We start from the raw sequence: 17,806 nt of genomic DNA, 5'->3' as shown, positions 1-17,806 counted from the left end.
TGCCGCAATATAGGAAATGAAACAGCAGTATCAACCGTCACCGTGGTTGTATTTCAGTCCTCTTGTGACGGTAATCAATGTTTCGACAGTATTTGAAGTTGCCTATCAATTCGTGAGTTTAGAATTAAGGTTCTATCTCTGTTTAGGGTAGTTCAGAGATATTGAGGGTCAACGTTTTTACATTCCATTATGTTTTGTGAGATGGAACCTTTGTATTTGATGAATTACTAACTCAAAAATGTAAACATTTAAAAAAATAACACCACACAGGCATTAATAAACACCTAATGGATCAGATTATGTAAAAAAAAAATCAATTTTGACAAAAATGGAGATAGAACCTTATAATTCTAACGTCACGAATTATTTATCTGTATCTCTAACATACCTACACTGATCACGTAGGCCTAATGGTCAAAATATACGACACAAATATAATAGGCGTAGCAGAAATAGACTTCATTAGTTCACAAAAAGCATAGTTTCCCATAACGAAGCTACACGTATATACGTGAAAAACAAAACTAACACCTAACATAACCGCTGGCCGCTCCATTGGTGTGAGCAGGTGGGTGTATTTCAGGCCTACACACACACACTAAAATAACTATTTGATTGAACTTAAATAAATCATGGAAAGTATTTCCCCATGATTAAATGGCTTTCTTTCAGCATATATTTATGCCACTACCGAGATGCGTTTGACAGAGAGAGAGAGAGAGAGAGAGAGAGAGAGAGAGAGAGAGAGAGAGAGAGAGAGAGAGAGAGAGAGAGAGAGAGAGAGGGGGGGGGGGTGGTGTGTGAGTGTGAGTGTAATAATTGTGTGTGCGTGTATGTGCGTGTGTGTGTGTGTGTGTGTGCGCGTGCGTGTGTCCGTGTGTGTGTGCGTGTGTGTGTGTGTGTGTGTGTGTGTGTGTGTGTGTGTGTGTGTGTGTGTGTGCGTGTGTGTGTGTACGTGCGTGTGCGTGCGTATGTGTGTGTCCGCATTAATGATTAATGAGAAGAATTTCAACAAACATATGTCTAATTAAGATATTCTCTCATCAATACAGTGCGAGATATTAGGCCCTGACCCAACACAACCATGTGCCACGTGCATCCCATTCTTCTGATACGCAAACATGAGTCCGTTCTGCATGGGAGCCATATAGGCTCCGTGAAATAATTCTACAAGGTGATATTATTCACTGTCAGCCCTGAAAGTTTGTCAAAGTAATGCATTTCCAAACGATCATTTGATGTATCGCTGTCTATCGGCATTTGACTAAATGCATAACATTTCTCTCCCCCTACTCAGGGATTATAACTGACCCGTCGGTGTTGGAGGAATGCTGTTTATTACGGACGTTAATTTGGTGGAGTTGAAGTAACATTGCGAACTCGTTAGCACGTTTAAAGCCACCAGATAAACATCCTACTGATTTCACTCATGTTATGACAGCAATTCGGTGTTAGCCTGAAAGGAATGGAAAGGGAATACATACAACGTGGTCATATTGAAAACATTGTCTGCTTATAAATAAATAAAAAACATTTTCTGGTCATCAAATACCTGCAGAAGCAGCCTGGTCTCACACGGCAGACGTCAGAATTCGACGTTTATGGACAAACGTCGAAGTTTGTCCATAAACGTCGAATTCTGACGTCTGCCGTGTGAGACCAGGTTGGCAGAAGACAGCCGAACGGACCGAACTGACCACAGACAGGCCCTCGCCAGGCCCCCGTGCATTTGGGCAACAACGAAAGAAAATCAACTTATTTAGGCCCTACAAATAAGGCCAACCTTTTTGTCTATGTCTAAATGTATTGTCTGTTGTTCATTAGAGAAGAATATTCTTTATTTGACATTTTCATTTTCAAAACACAATAGATTCATACAGCAGATAGAGAGACATGTAACTCTTAAGGTATGAATTGTGTCACGCCCTCCACTTCCTGAATGTCGAAAGCTCAAATACGGCTCAAACTATAAATCATATGATTTTTTTGTCACTTATTTTCCTATAATTATTTCATTCTCTTGCCTTCTGGTCCACTGGTTTCACTGAATTCCCACCATACAACAGTAAATAGGGCATGCCTAGCTTTTTAAAATGAGAATTCATGAAGGAGCGCATGACTGGAGGGCCAACCGTATATTCAGGTATGGTGTTCCACTGGACACATATCAGGTGAGTGTTCTGCACACAGATCCGCAACTTTTAAATACCATTCTATGATGTTATTGGCTTAGGTTTGAGTGGCTATAATTCCCATTGGTATATGCAGTAATCCCTTACGCATATACCATAACACACACACACACACACACACACACACACACACACACACACACACACACACACACACACACACACACACACACACACACACGTGCGCACACACACACACAAACACACACACACACACACACACACACACACACACACACACACGATGAATGACCAATTCAATAATGTAAAATGCAACTTGATTATGAGGTCTCATTTTGATGCGGACACGTTTCCTTTTTTATCATGTGATAAACAAAGGACACTATCACGATCAAGTCCAATCATCGAGACAAAATCACAGCTACATGAGTCTATAGATAGTCTGAGACACAGACGGGTTTTTTCAGTTCTTGCCAGATGTCCCATTTAGGTACCTGGCGACGATCTTGGAATGCTGAAGAGGACCATCTCTATGACACCTCCGGTCAATAACCCATAGGCCTAAAAGACTAGCCTATCTCAAAAGTGAGTTGCAACACAAAAAAGACCTTACAGCGTGATGTTTACAACCCCAATTCTCCCACTGAAGCCATATAGCTTTTAGTGTCCACCACATAAAGCCAGAGGGCAAAGAGAAACAGGCTCAGCCGTGGATATTGCATGGTGGCTTGGGTCATTTACAATGCCATTTGCGGCGACTCTCCGGGGCTGAGTGTGTAATCTGGCGGAAATTGACGCCCTTGGTTTGATGAAGGCAGAACTGACGTAATCAAGACAGTTTCTTGTTGCCGAGCCAGGAAAGTCATTCCCAACAACATGAAACTACCTAAAGCACGCATCAGTTGAACGTGAAGGGGCAATCCATCCATTGACAATGAGACAGCATGCATGCTACTGTTTCGCAGGTGATATTGAATTGTATACTTTCAGGGGTAAACGGTCCCTCCCTGTAAGCATATGAGACCCACAAGAATCGTCGCAACCTGATGAAATCTGCATCTCAACCAAAAGCATCATTCAATAACAGACTGCTGTCATAGGCTATTTAATATATGTTGTGCACGTGAAGCTTAAACTCGTCATGTTACAATGTCACATAGCTTAATAGCTAAATAACAGAAATCTATACGATACCAAGTGTGCAGCGGGAGTGATCATTCTATGTTGTAGATGTATTGTGTATTATAGGTCTATAATTGTTGATTAACCGATTAACATTCTTACATTGCTTACATTCCGAACGCTATAGTTCCACTATTCCATCTAAATTAAAACAGCATAAAACAGCATAATCCAAACCATCTCGGCACACAGGCTAATCCAAAAATCCACTCGCAAACCTCGAGCTCATTGAAACATTGAAAACAACATGAATATTACCGGTTAAATCTACGACGTAAATACAGCTAAAGAAATTACCAATCTCACTCATTGCTTCGGAAATGATTGCATGCTGCCTGCCGGCTGCAGGAGAGTCAAAGCCAGACGTGTTTCTGGTCTAAAGCAAATAAGAGAAATGCCGGCGGCTATTCCTACCTTAAACACTGCCGTTTCCAAGCTCCCGTTAAATAGACTATGCGCGTTGTGGACTATTTTGATCCATCATATCCATGTCCGTAAAGTATCCTATTCCCCCGGTCGCCTTGTGCAAAATGTCGCATTTCCTCCATCCAGTGAAAGCAGTGTCCCGCACCCGGACAGACCATCCCCATCGCAGCGAGCTCCATACAGCCCTCCTCCTCCTCACCTTTAAACGCGCATCTTTACTGCCGCGGCGCTGCACATTATATTTGCAGATCATAAAACCCACCTCTGGCGCTGCACTCCGACCATTCTGACATTACTATTTTATGGCCTTGACTTATTGTGGTCACCTGGCTAATATTTAAATCACCGTTATGGTCGGTCTTTTCATTAAAACTGCCAGTATGCCTATCTATCGCCCCCTTTCCCTCTCCCCTTCTCTCTCTCTCTTAAGGCAAATCATAAAGGACACGAAGGGGAAGGACAGTGAGGGGAAGAATATGCTCCAATACCCATTTTATTTCTTGGAGAATAGGCTTATTTGATATCTTTACAAATGTCAATTGTGAGCTGCACTTTTAACATGCACTATCATGTGGTCATGGAGAGAACATCAAGTTCACAGGCAACACATAAGTACAACGGACATGAAAAGACTGAAATATGACAACATTTTCATAAAAGTTTGTTGCATCCAGTTTCATACACACACGAATTACCCATGGGCTACATACAATACAAACACTATAATTACCCATGTGCATTGTACAATTATATTTAACTCCCAAACGTCAAAGCATTTCACTATAAAGTCCAAAAAGGAGCAACAACAAAATGGGGAAAAAACAAAGCATGCAGGTAAAAACAAGTGGAATTTGTGTTGATATCATTCTGCTAAAACTCTGCTCTTTACTTTGTAGGCCTACATCTTTCTACATGTAGACCACAGGGTATAGCATAAATGTGCCCAGTTTTTTTTTGTGTGAGTGTATAGGTTTACTTCTACATAAGTGTGGTTTTATGCATGCCACACTCTCGGACCCGTCTCTCCCTGCTGAATTTCTTGTGCTTCATGCGTCGGTTCTGGAACCAGATCTTGACCTGTCTGTCAGACAAATCAATACACTTGCTGATCTCCAGGCGACGGTCTCGAGTCAGATACGAGTTGAACAAGAACTCCTTCTCCAGCTCCAGCGTCTGATGTTTAGTGTAAGGACAACGTTTTTTCCTTCCACTTTTCGCCGTGAGCCAATTTCCAATGGCCTTCTCAAATGTGGCGTCCCCTGCAAAATATACATGAGTTAACATCGCCCCAGTGCATAATGTTAATGAATTGCCTGTCATCACAGACTATTTCATAAATCGGTAGGCCTATATTAAATTGGCTGAAGGAAGTCTTGTTCACGTGTAAGAAAATGATGCATAGGCCCTATAGGCTATAACAAATTAATCTCGCTGAAATTAGAGATTGTATAAAAAAACAAACCGATTATGAATCTATTTCATCATAGCGTTATCCTACTCAATGCAGCTCGAAACTAATTCTATTCAATTATGGCATAGCCTTACAAACAAGAAATCCGAAGAAAAACAGTAGTTGAAATCACAAAGGCAAACGAGGCGAATACGAATGAGGTGATTAGAGTGATAGATTGAGTTAATTCTTGCTTGGTTCTTATTGCCTACCATTTACAGTATTGTATTTTCATTAGTCCTATAAGAGAGCCCTATAAGAGAGACATTAAGTCCCCTCACATCTCTTGTGGGATATGCCGGTGTGTAACCAATAAAATAATCACGTTTCACAATCAAAAAAGTTATTGACTTCCGTCTTGATTAAATGGCGCAGCGGGAACGACTAATAAAACGATTGTGACACTCTTCACTTGGAGAGAACAATTCGGAAATGCTATTAATTGGACTAGTGGGCATCACTATATAGGCCTCAATACTCACTCGTGCCAATTCAATTCATCTTATCCGTAACCCTTTTTTACTGAAGATATTAGGCCTAAGTTAGGGAGAAAGAGACTTGAACACATTTTTTCCAATTTCGACTTGGCTAAATTAACTTTTTATCTAAACGAAATGTTAATGTCAAGCCACTGTTAGTGATACTTTCAGTATTTTCAAATAATGAAATATACTCCTGCATGGAATATGAAAGAACTGTACCCCCTCCCCGTGACTAAAGCAGGATCTATAGCCTCCATTGTTTTGGTGGTCATATGAGACATAATTTTGGCATCATATCATGTTTAGAAAACCAATGCCTCTCATGGAATGTCATTTCTTGATCACAACAGATAAAAAACAGCCCATTTCATGTTAAAATGCAGCTAAATTATTTACGTGTTTTTTTGTGGTGGCCCTGCATGCGGAAATCTGTGCTTTTAATGTACGTGAAGAGAAAATACACAAACAACAGATCGATGGTTTATTGCGTCGGGAATTTGACTTGCTTATTGTGTGAAATGTAGGTTAGATAATAATAATACTTACAAGAACAACAGCAACATCAATAATAACAATAAGTGCAATTATCATAATAATAATAATAATAATAATAATAACACCTATAAATATGATTTAAGCTTATGTTTAGCCTATTATGCCTATTATATAACATTGGTGAAAAGCAAACCTGGTGACAAAGGCTTATATCCCCCTCGGCATCCCAGGCCCGCAGCAGTGCTAGTCATAATTGTAAAATCAATTTGAAAGAAAGTCAATAGCCTTACTCTTTAAATAAATAATTAACAAAAAATCGTCACATGAAGTAGGCCTATTTTGCTTTTCAACGAGCTTCGCTTGGGTTTTCGGGTGAATCAAACTAGGCCGCCTATACGAACCTCTCGGGGAAACACACCCATGATCAGTTTAGCTTGCTATCCTGTATTTCCTTTCCGCTTTTCTGCTGCTTACTAAACGTATTGAAAGTAATTAACTCATGATAACTGTAGCTAATGCCTACAGTTTGTTGGTACAATCTTCAAAAAAAGCTCTAAGAATTGCGAATTGTACCTACGGACATAGAAAAGCTGCAAAAAGCTATACAATTTCACATGAAGCTCCTTAATGTCATACTGTATGTCTACCAACGGGAGATTTGGTCAGCATTTACATTGAACCTCTCATGTTAAATACCCAATGGTATATGGAGTGTTCACTGTTTACTGTTTAATGTCAAGCATTTGATCTGAAACCCATATGACTAATAGACAACTATTTTGCGAGTCTACCAGAAAAATATGGTAACAGAAAGCTAAATAGTGATCTTCTATGAATGAAATTGGAATTATGTAGAATTGTGTTACTTAGGTCTATACCCCTAGAAAACCAAATTAAATCATCAGTGGTTGAGATGGTGCCTTGGTGCCAAATACGTACTGTTGCGGTATTGTTTTCCAAATAAAGACACTGCAAGCGTTTGCCAATATATCTGAAATTCTTTGATGCGATTCGTTGATACTTTATTGGCCACATCACATGATACTGGCAACGATCATCTGCAAGCGTTACTTTCTCTCAGTTAACACAATTCTAAAAAGAATAATGTAAGAATCATTTCTAATGTAAGCCTAGTCCATTGTGTGTTCCTTGCGTGTGTGTGTGTGTGTGTGTGTGTGTGTGTGTGTGTGTGTGTGTGTGTGTGTGTGTGCGTGCGTGTGTGTGTATGTGTGTGTGTGTGTGTGTGTGTGTGTGTGTGTGTGTGTGTGTGTGTGTGTGTGTGTGCGTGCAGTGTGTGTGTGTGTGTGTGTGTGTGTGTTTACCTTTCACTGTCTCACTGTCTGAATTGTCTGTGCTACCGTCTGTCTTAAGGACGTTCTCCTTCTCTAAAAAGTGTGTCGTTGGGCTGTGATGACTCTCCTCTAGTTTACTCTCGGCCAGATAGGGGTCCAGACTGGTTGGGTCGGTGTCGTTAAACGGCTCTGGATGTTCTGTCTCAGGCTCGTTTTCTTCGAAACCGTGCACATGTGCCTTCTCTTTTTTCGGATAGGACATTTGACTTGCAGTCGACGACTCCGGCCGAGAATGATCTTGCGTTTGACTAGTATGATGAAGTCTGCTTGCCATCCGGTGCATGTAACAGGGTTCTACAGTGTCTGTGTACCCGTTTGTATCCATACCACCATACATACAACACAATGATGAGTCCTCCTTTATAATATCCGATGCTGGGAAAATACATGCTGGAAACAACGGTTGTCGGACATCTTCAGCCCCATGTGTACTCGGCTGCGATGGGTAATGATGATAGGCGGCGCTGACTGCAGAGTTAGATGTCGGAGACGGTTCTACCACTTTAGAGAGATGGGCTGAAGACGCGATCCTGTAATTTCTCACCGCCGTTGAACAGTCATACTCAGTCGCATCTCTTTGAGCATTAAACATCCCAGATCTGCTAAAATAGTGAATCTCATTGCTGTTCACAGAGGGTCCTCCTACCGACGGGTCTACATAGAAGTTAGCAGCGGGGATTCTATTTGGGCATTCCATTTTTACTGTTCTTTGTATTTTGATAGCAACACTTCAGAGACCTCCAAGAGGATTATAGTGGTATGGATGCTGACATATTTGGAGGCGGGGGGCGTGGGACGTGAAAAAAAAACAAAAAAACACATCAGCAACCCCCAAGTATGGAAGAACGAACCCATGCCACGTGACTTTCAGACCAATCAGGGATTGGAAGTGGCCTTGGTGAGCTAGACAGAGTGACGTCACTGGGGTCAAGTTGTTGCGTTTTTTCAAATCTAGCACAGTGTAAGGACGCCATCTAGCAGGACAGGCAGGGTATAGCAACAGCCAGGCGTTTAGTAGCAGAGGCAGGCTTTTGGGTAAATAACATGCCGAGGCTATCGGCCATACGCTGTAACAGTGTCATTTTTGTCTTTGCTTCTATTACCAATTTGTAGGCCTAGAAGTGAATTTGTGTTGTTATTATTTTTTTTAAATGTGAACGAAAACATTGTAAATAGCCTACTATCCTATTGTATGCACATAGGACGTCATCATATTACAACTTTACAACTGGGCAACAACTATGCTACATATCCTAAATGGCGTCACAGTTAATGCACTACCTCGAATACAGCCTATAGGCTCAAGGAAAGAGACAAAACAATTTATCAAGAAAAAGAGTAACTTCATTTTGGATTATACCAAGTTTCAAATATAGCATACAACGAATTAAAGTGAAAAGACATGGAAACAGCCCCATGGCATAGGATAGAGAAAAAAGAATTGCAGAATTATGCATTTAAAAACGATATATAGCCTAATTTAGAAAATAATTATAGGGGTTGAAGTATTGTCAAATAAGCACCCATGCTCGTGTTATAGGCTAGTGATTATTAGTGATTAATGTTTTGTCCTTTCTCCTTATCTATCATCCGCGATTGTATTGAAATATATCTATCCTATATTTATCCTCCACTTAAAATTGATTTAGATTGTTACTTAAATCATCGTCATCGTACTTATTTACGCAAATCCTCATATCACAAATTGCATTATTGGAGACCATAACTTTAATTTGTGAGCAAATCATTTGTTAGCCAATCGCATGAACAGCAAACTAGCCTAATTATTGCAATTAAAGAGTGACGAGATTTTTTGTTTGAATCTTATGTTATTCAAAATGGAATTATGCCTATGACGTTTACCAGAATGTTGAAATGGTCGTTCTCCACATACACAGTGAAATAATAGCCTATAACATGGATTTACGTAGGCTATCGTTAGTTAGCCTACATTATAATTAAAAAAGCATGATGGAGGAACCGGTTATTGGAATCTGGTTATTCCAGAGATTACGTATCATCATTTTATTAAAAGTCAAGCATTTAAACATATTACATAATTTTGTTCACAACATGCCACCGTCTTTTGAAGGGCCATTAGAAGGGGTTATGTTATAGAGTCCTGCCCTAGTGGGTTATATAGTTTTGGTCCTCTATGGTTACTGTGACCGTGGCGCAGCAGTCTTGCCTTCTTCAATGGCGCCGACAGAGAGGTCACTGACGGTGACCCTGCATGCTCAGCGAAGGTTTAGCTTTACTTGAATTCTGTCTGTGTCGCCGTTATTACTTTTCTTAGGCCTATCTTTTTGCAAGTTTTTTTTCCGTTAAACCCCATTACGGTATAACGATGTATATGGTTCTTATTTCACTTTGGCCTTTTAAGCGGAGAGAGAGGGGGGGGGGGGAAAGGAATGAATGAATGAATGAATGAATGAATGAATGAATGAATGAATGTGTGCCAAATCTTTACATGAGATAGTTGTGTCACAACTGTAGAACTCGACGATTTATGTGGCTATATTAATTGCATTGCAATTGTGGAGTTTAAAGGTCCAGTATGAATATGTGAGCTTCAAAATTGTGATAAATTGTGATATGATAAAGAACGCTCAGTGAAGAGTGGCATGTTGGTCCAAATAAAATGCTTTCTAAAATCTGGTGTCGTGGATGAATAATGGCCATTACAAAGTTTGGACTTTTCGTCTTTTTAGTGCTCCCACACAATTCCCACTATTACGAAGTAAACTCAGCATATAGGTATGTTTTCACGTGTTGTCAATGTCAATTATTCCCAATTGAAAGCCCTATAAGTTTCCTCACACATATAGTGTTACTCTTAATTAATTATGTATAGTGCTAAAATCTAAGACATCACGAAAATGGAAAATGGAAAAGGATTGATAATAGCATCAAGTTGGAAACTGTTTTTTTACGCATGCTTTGGTCAAATTAAACGGATTTAAATGTTCGACTTTTGATTATAAATGCATTGGCTAGTACATATTTCCAATTGACGAATTGAATTAACCTGATCCTAATCTTAATTCACATTGATTTTATTTGACTGGAATTTACTTAAACTAAAATAGACACACACACACACACACACACACACACACACACACACACACACACACACACACACACACACACACACACACACACACACTGTCTTAAAGCAACTCTTTCACTCTCTAATTCGCAGACAGAGCTATGTTGTACCTATAACAGGTCGGTTTATGTTCTTGTTTGTAAACAATGTCATAAAGGGCCACCTTTTGGAGTAGAGGGTAAAGTAAGTGTGCTAAGATTTTTAAAATATGGATATACTGTTTACCGCTACTTGAAATTACCATTGAACAGTTTCACAGATTCCGTGGATTAAAGTCTAGAATATTGAAGGTGTAAAATGTTATTAATCTCCTATTGATATAGGCTTAGTCGAAATGCTACTGCAAATTGTTTCCATGCATGAAATGTCAAACATCAAATTGACTTTTGCTATCTTTATTCCAAGGCTATTGTATTTTTTGCATATTGTTCATATATGCTTATGGCTATAGGTTCGAATCCTAAATTGAAATCCTCTGCCTGTCATGAAGTTATGCATTCGGCCCGATAGACGGCCGCAATTTAATCACGTAGTGCTATATCCTCAACCATGCAAAACATGTGATTCTTCAATAGTATATGCACTTTGTTTACTTTTGGGTTGTAATTTTTTTAATTTTAAGGATAATGTGAATGTGACGGAAATGATTAATAAACTCTGCTTGACGTGAGGAGAGCAACGTGCGTGAAACAAACCCTTGAAATAAAGCATAAATAATAACACATATCCTCTTCTGCCCATACGCACTAAATATGGACTGAGCCCTGGCGTCATGCCATCAAAGTGACAGAAGAGCCCTCTCAGCCCTTCATTTGAAGCAATGTTAAGCGATTTTAACTTGAGGCCCTCTCTGCCACTACTCTTGGCGCGTGTTAACTTCACTAAATCCAATTATAAATCTGCCAGGTTGTGATATACAGAGGAAGTCGGCATTATATTAAATTTGAATATCGTCAAGATGAAACAAATTACTACACTGCACTGGGCCGGTTATTTATAGGCTTGTCATCGCCTGGCGTGGTTAGCCGATATCCTTCTCCCTCTTGAAACACAGAAAAACCACGGCTAACTAGGCCTATGGGCTTTATTAATATAGTGTATACAGGCCAAATACAACTCACAGCAAGCAAAACAAACACAACCGATACAAACAAAGATAGTGTCCTCGGTGACCGATGTGTTTTTAAAATCTGACCTTGATGTCTTTGAAGTGTTCATTACTCCATCATCTCGTCCTTGTGCCTGCCTTGACGGCCTAAAAGTGACTCCACATCATAAGGTATAACTTTAAAAATATATATCTGTCTATCAAATGAAAAACGAAAATCGAGCCTATATAACCTACGAGAGTCAGTTCGCAAGACTGCAGTTTTTCCAAAGCTTACAATGTATTCTTTAGAAGAAGCTATATCTTGTCCCTTGTATCACTGCTCCGTAAACATGAGAGCTGGCCTGTTCAACGCGTAGTGCGAAAGTGTCGCCATGCAGGAATCCATTAAAAAACTGATGTAGCACGATGTCAAAACGTGGATTTTGTGAGGCCTGAATTATCTTACACTTGATTGTACCACTTCTTGACTCCTCCCCAGATCACTTGCAATGTTTCCAAACGCATATCTGGATCGCGTCAATATTGTAAACAGAGATCTGTAGCGCGTCTACGCACCTTTGAGTGACGTTGGACACAGCCAGACAGAGAGCGATATCCACGTCGTACTCCAGATGCGGCCGGTCTCATAGGCACATGATGGGGGTAGAGGCGGGAGCAAAGAGGAGCTGCAGGCAATCTGATGCCGTGAGAGGGGCCTGAAGTTGTGAAGAGGCGTGCAGTCCAGGTCCAAGGTCCCCCGGCGGGGTGTGAAAGCCGCATAGTCTTGATCAAGTAACATTGACCCAAACCCACTCCTCTCGGCCCTCTTTCTCTGGCAAAATAGGCCTATTTGAAATGGAAGCTGCATGCAGTCTCTATAAGCCGAAAATTCAAGGCGTTCAAGGCATGGAGTGTTTCATATCACGCTCACACAGGATTCATTTTTTGGTTATTGTCAAATATGTGAATTATGTTTTGTATTACCATCTTATTAATAACATGAAATTTGAGAGATTGATTATTCAATAAAGACATGATTTAAATATCTTGCAGGAAATAAGCTTAGACAGGGTCGGTCCAACATACCTCCCAAGTTATGGTCGTTCTTCTCTTTTCCATGGCAACAAGTAGCCTAAATCATAACACATGGTATGGGACTGCATAATGTCCTACGTTTACAACCATTATTATCTAGCCTATAGTCTGTTTAGCATGTTCAGACGCCTATAAGCTTTATGGAAGGATATAGGCTGTATTAATCAATTGCAAATAAAAAGCTAATTGTTTGCCCGAAAGTCGACCACATACACTGCTTGTAAAACACATACGTTTTCACTGGGAAAGGTCAATGTTGGATTCCCTAAACATAGTGCTTCCAAACCCCGTACCCCTTCCCCCCCACCCCGACCCTCTCTCACCCGCCGCAAACCTTATTGGCTTGCTCACCGGTTGGTACCCACATTTCCGGGGACCAAGCCCTCTCCGATTCAACTTTATTGCATAAGGTTAAAGGTGGTGGCCTTGACTTCACGGAAGTTCAAAGACAATATCTCTGTCTTTCTTGCAAGAAATCAAACAACCTGGAGGCCTTCGTATGGTTGTTGTCCATCGGTATGAGGGACAAGACATATTCGCATGACATACTACACAAAGCAATCACACACAGGGTGAAAACATGTCACAGCCGCAGGCTACCACATGGTCGATAAACTTGAGGATTTTCTTCTAGAAACCCCCTAAAGAGATAGTAAGGACATTGTACATTGTAAGGCAAAATATTTTTAAAAATATTTTTCAAATCGTAGGCTACATGTGATATATTTTTATTCTGTTTTTACGTAAAAGACCAACTCTAGACCTGTTTGCCATTTACGGCGGAAGGAATCCCACCACCGCGGGCAGAAGGTGCAATTAAGAGAAAAGTAGCTATTTAGTACCCCTGTCTTTATGACAGTGTCTAGACTGGACTAGTTTTCAAATGACCGTTGGATATTTTGTTTAGTGTCCAGCTCCCATTGAAAACCTCTCGCTATCTCATTGACACATTCACTCGCACCATCTCAAGAAGCCTATAAGCTATATACCTTTACGCTCACGCACGCTCACCCAAATGTGTTTTCTTTTATATTTATGTCATAGCCGGGCGAAAACCAATTCGACATTAGCTTCCTAATTCCTTGCAGACCTTTCCACGAATACAAGAGCCCTGGACAATGAAGACTAATAGAGCGACCTCATAGTCATGACAAATAGGCCAACATCAAGTCCACCTTAACTATTTTTACAATATGAAATCTGACGACTTGGCCCATGTTGACTTGTGTGGGCATACACGGGTGTTTGATGTGCAAATTAGCTGGAGAGTGTAAAATCCTATATTTGCCATCATATCTCCTCAACGTCATGTCATGGGCTTTCATATAGTCCTATGTTAACTTTTTATTGGTGACCAGTTTGTACTGTGCTGGTAAGGGCCTTCTAACGAGTTGACACCAATTACGATCGTAAAGTAACTTTTGACAGACTGCTATTTAACTATTGAAGATCACATGTATTCCTATGGGAGAATACGCTGCAGTAACCGATAATGCAATAATACGCAATTCTTAGAGGCCGTTGATAATGCTTCGTCCTACTACCGCATCATTTTAGCCTAACACAAATACTCTCAAAGCAAAATGACTTCATTTAAAACCACTATTAGTTTATTTTCATGATACATTCTTTTACTTGATGCATATATTCGACGTCATCTCTTCATACTGCATAACATGTAAATGGCTAGCATTCAACAAAAAAGCTCACCAAACAAAGCATTTGAGCTTTTACGTTTTTTTTTTTTAATCTTGCAAAGATAATACTTAGGTTAAGGGATACAATTTTGATAGGCGAATGAAATACATATATACAGTCATTCATAATATTTTGTTGTCTCTAAAAGGAGATCTAATGGGACAGATAATTCGTGTTCTGGTTGCGGCAAAGTCTTTCTATCTGCAGCCCCTACCTATGAAGAGTCTGTGCGGCTGTCCTCAAGTCGGTTCAGTTTGTAGCAAAATCAATCCACAAAGACAGGATAATGATGAAATGCAGAGGTAAAAGAGAGAAATGTCATTGGAAAAGACAGCATTTCACAATAATAAAAAAAAGGCTATATAGTGAAATAAAGGAAGGAGAATGAGAATTTTCGTACTGCGATTAGACTTTTCACATATTTGTCAACATTCTGGCAAATGTGTGGGTACAAATGTTTAATTGAAAAAATTGCTGTACAGAAAAATGAATATTTTACCTTAGTTTCTCTGCTAATATCAGAGATACCGTTCTCTGAAGTCTGGTTTTTATGCTGCCTCTTGTTAAAGTGTTCTAAGAAACACGGAAACACGAGAATAATTCATGTTTGATTATCTTACATCCATGTCCCCAGCAAGCGTTTCCCATGACCTAATTTTCTCTGAAGTCGAATGCCTGTGTTCCAAAGGCAATTCAGGGTTCGAGGTGACAATTACGGTATATTTTCTCTCTCACCAAAGCCAGTTTCGAGTTCACAATAATGGGTTGCCAGAAAAATACTGCAGGCGATCTCTGCTCAATTTCTTTTCTTTCATTCTGCGATTCTGGAACCAGATTTTGACCTGCCGGTCAGTCAGGTTGAGCATTCTGGAGAGCTGAAGCCGCTTCTCTTTGTTGATATAAACATTAAAGAAGAACTCTCTTTCCAATTCTCGAATCTGGAACTTTGTGTATGGACACCTCTTCTTCCTCACACGTGGAGTACCTTGGTGCAAAAGAAGAAAGGCAGGGACATAAGGTCAAATGCAACCTGCACTTTGCAAAGGATAATAAGATAAGAGACACTGGCAAACGTCTGTGGAGTTTCAAAGGTGTGTTCATTTCTGATAGCACTCATGCAGGGCTACAATAGTGTCCTAAGCATGCACCTAAAGTGTGCGTGTACATTCATCTCGCTCTCTGCACCCGTGGCTATGACTACCTTTCAGGTGTATAGGTCTACCCTTGTAATGTATTTACACCTAATACAATACACATTACTGCGCGAGCTCTCGTTTATGAGCTCTTTGGCCATTACGAACCCGTTTTGCAGGCCCACAGAGCACACTACATTCACAAAATGATCACTGTTTTCCTACAGTACTACACACTACTACCCATGCATGTTCACTTCTCCATAATGCACCAATGCGGGCAAGACATAGCCTATATTAGCCTCACCCTTATCATGAAAAGTATTTCTATTATCATCTATGAATAAATGGTAGACTGCATTACTGCCATGAAAACAAATAGGCAAAAAAAACAATTCCATCCCTGGGGCGCTTAGGCCTGCTCAGATGGGAGCCACTACTCTGTGTATTGTGTATTATTGCTACGAATGCTTATATGAGACATTTCACATTCACATTTCATGGCAGCACAATGAGATCTACGTTGACTAATACAAACATATAGTGTGTTGGTCTGCACGAGAGAGACCTATATATTACTCTAACATCTTAGTGTTTCAAATAGGGCTAATGAAAACATATACTGCGATTAATGGGCACTTCCAAACGATTACTGATGCAGATTTTGATCAGAATAGCGCGGTTAAAGTGGTCGCAAAAGAAAGACCAAACGTTACTATCATTATAACAACCAGGTCTATTGTTGCAACCATGCCTGGTGTGGCTCAAGCAACGTCAATGCTGAAAACAAACACGTTCTCGGCAGCTAACACATTTAATACAGCATGCAGGCTACAGGAGAAAAGTCACAGGACGCCCAAAAGCTGTGTTCTGCCCAATTACGTTTTACCCTCGACAGCCCCGGCGAAACATCCCTTAAAAAGCCCGGCACAAGTTCATGATCAAAGTTAGCATTTGTCACAATAGCGCGCTCTTAAAAATTTCACAGACTTCTGGGATATAGCTGTGCATGTGTGTAACGTATCGTTTTTTCAAAGCGCTTTCCCATCGTAAAAATTCTTCTTGTTGGAAGAAAGAGCTTTGTAGGTTATAATAAAATCCTTTGAATGCTTATAAAACTCCACATAAAATCTGACCGACAAAACACCGGTCTAGTCCCCTTAACCTTTTTCTCCCCCATTTACAGCTTCGGGTACCTACTCGAGTGGCTGGTTTTGCTGGCGTCTTTCGTAGTACCCGATGAAGAGGCATCACAAGAACCAGAATTTGTGTTTTCCTCTTCATCCTCGGGGTCTTTCTCTGGGTCTGCGGCGCCGTGCAGGGCGGCGGGGGGCTGGGATGCCGAGTCCAGCTTACTGGGGTCGCCTTTCTGAGCACCACAGTTCTCTAACGAGCTGCTATCCGCTGCGCTGTGCTGTGCGCTCTCGAAAAAGCGGTCAAAGCCCTGCGGGAGAACGTGGTTTTTCCCCACGCCCGTGTAAAAGCCCGTGGACGCCGGGTGGTTGGAGCCCGGGTGGTGGTGGTGGTGATGGTTGTAGACACTTTCATTTTTCATCAGCATTTCTGTCATGGTGGATGATGGCGGAAGGCAGTCCCTGTGTACCAGTTCCTCCCCCGAGTAGCAAGACGCATAGTTCCCTCTGTGGTGCCACTTACTGGAGGGGTCCAAACCGTAAGACACGTCCCGAACCGGCTGCACTTGGGAGAGGTTGGTGGAGTAAGGGTAGGTGATCTGCCGGGAAGGGGCCTGTGGCAAAAACGAGGAGACGGCCGAAAATTCGGGGACGTAGTAAGTGCAGCTGGGGAGGTAGAGGTTGGACGCGCAGCTCGCCCTGTCCCCGAACTCGGAAGTCCTATCTTTCCGCGTCTGTGAGCAGAAGTTGCCCAGATTAACCGAGTTAAACATCGTTCTCCCCCCCGTTCTCTTGCACTATAGATAGATGTTTTGGATTCGGAACTGCAGAAGGGAGAAAAATTTGGGAAGGCGAGATGACGCGCTATCCGTCTAAGTCGCCCCAAGACACGTGATCGAAAGTAGATATTGTCATATATCAATTTGGAACACTTACATGCGTAGGAGTGGTTCACTTAGGTAAGATATAGGACTTTCAAACGATTGGTTTTCAAACACCGCATGA

At 40.9% G+C, this 17,806-nt stretch overlaps 1 protein-coding gene across 1 annotated transcript; it reads right to left on the bottom strand.

The window, feature by feature from the left end:
- Positions 1–15,287: 15,287 nt before the first annotated feature.
- On the bottom strand, positions 15,288–17,574 carry LOC308173228 (homeobox protein Hox-C11a-like; the record flags this gene model as incomplete). Its single annotated transcript, XM_080548226.1, has 2 exons — positions 15,288–15,504; positions 16,865–17,574. 2 exons carry the CDS (start codon positions 17,572–17,574, stop codon positions 15,288–15,290), a joined length of 927 nt encoding a protein of 308 aa, XP_080404352.1.
- Positions 17,575–17,806: the final 232 nt, after the last annotated feature.

The sequence above is a fragment of the Nansenia antarctica genome (genome assembly GCF_963989245.1).
Source record: "Nansenia antarctica genome assembly, chromosome: 18".
In the NCBI taxonomy this organism is placed as follows: domain Eukaryota; kingdom Metazoa; phylum Chordata; class Actinopteri; order Argentiniformes; family Microstomatidae; genus Nansenia; species Nansenia antarctica.
This window is presented reverse-complemented; position numbering and strand designations above follow the sequence as displayed.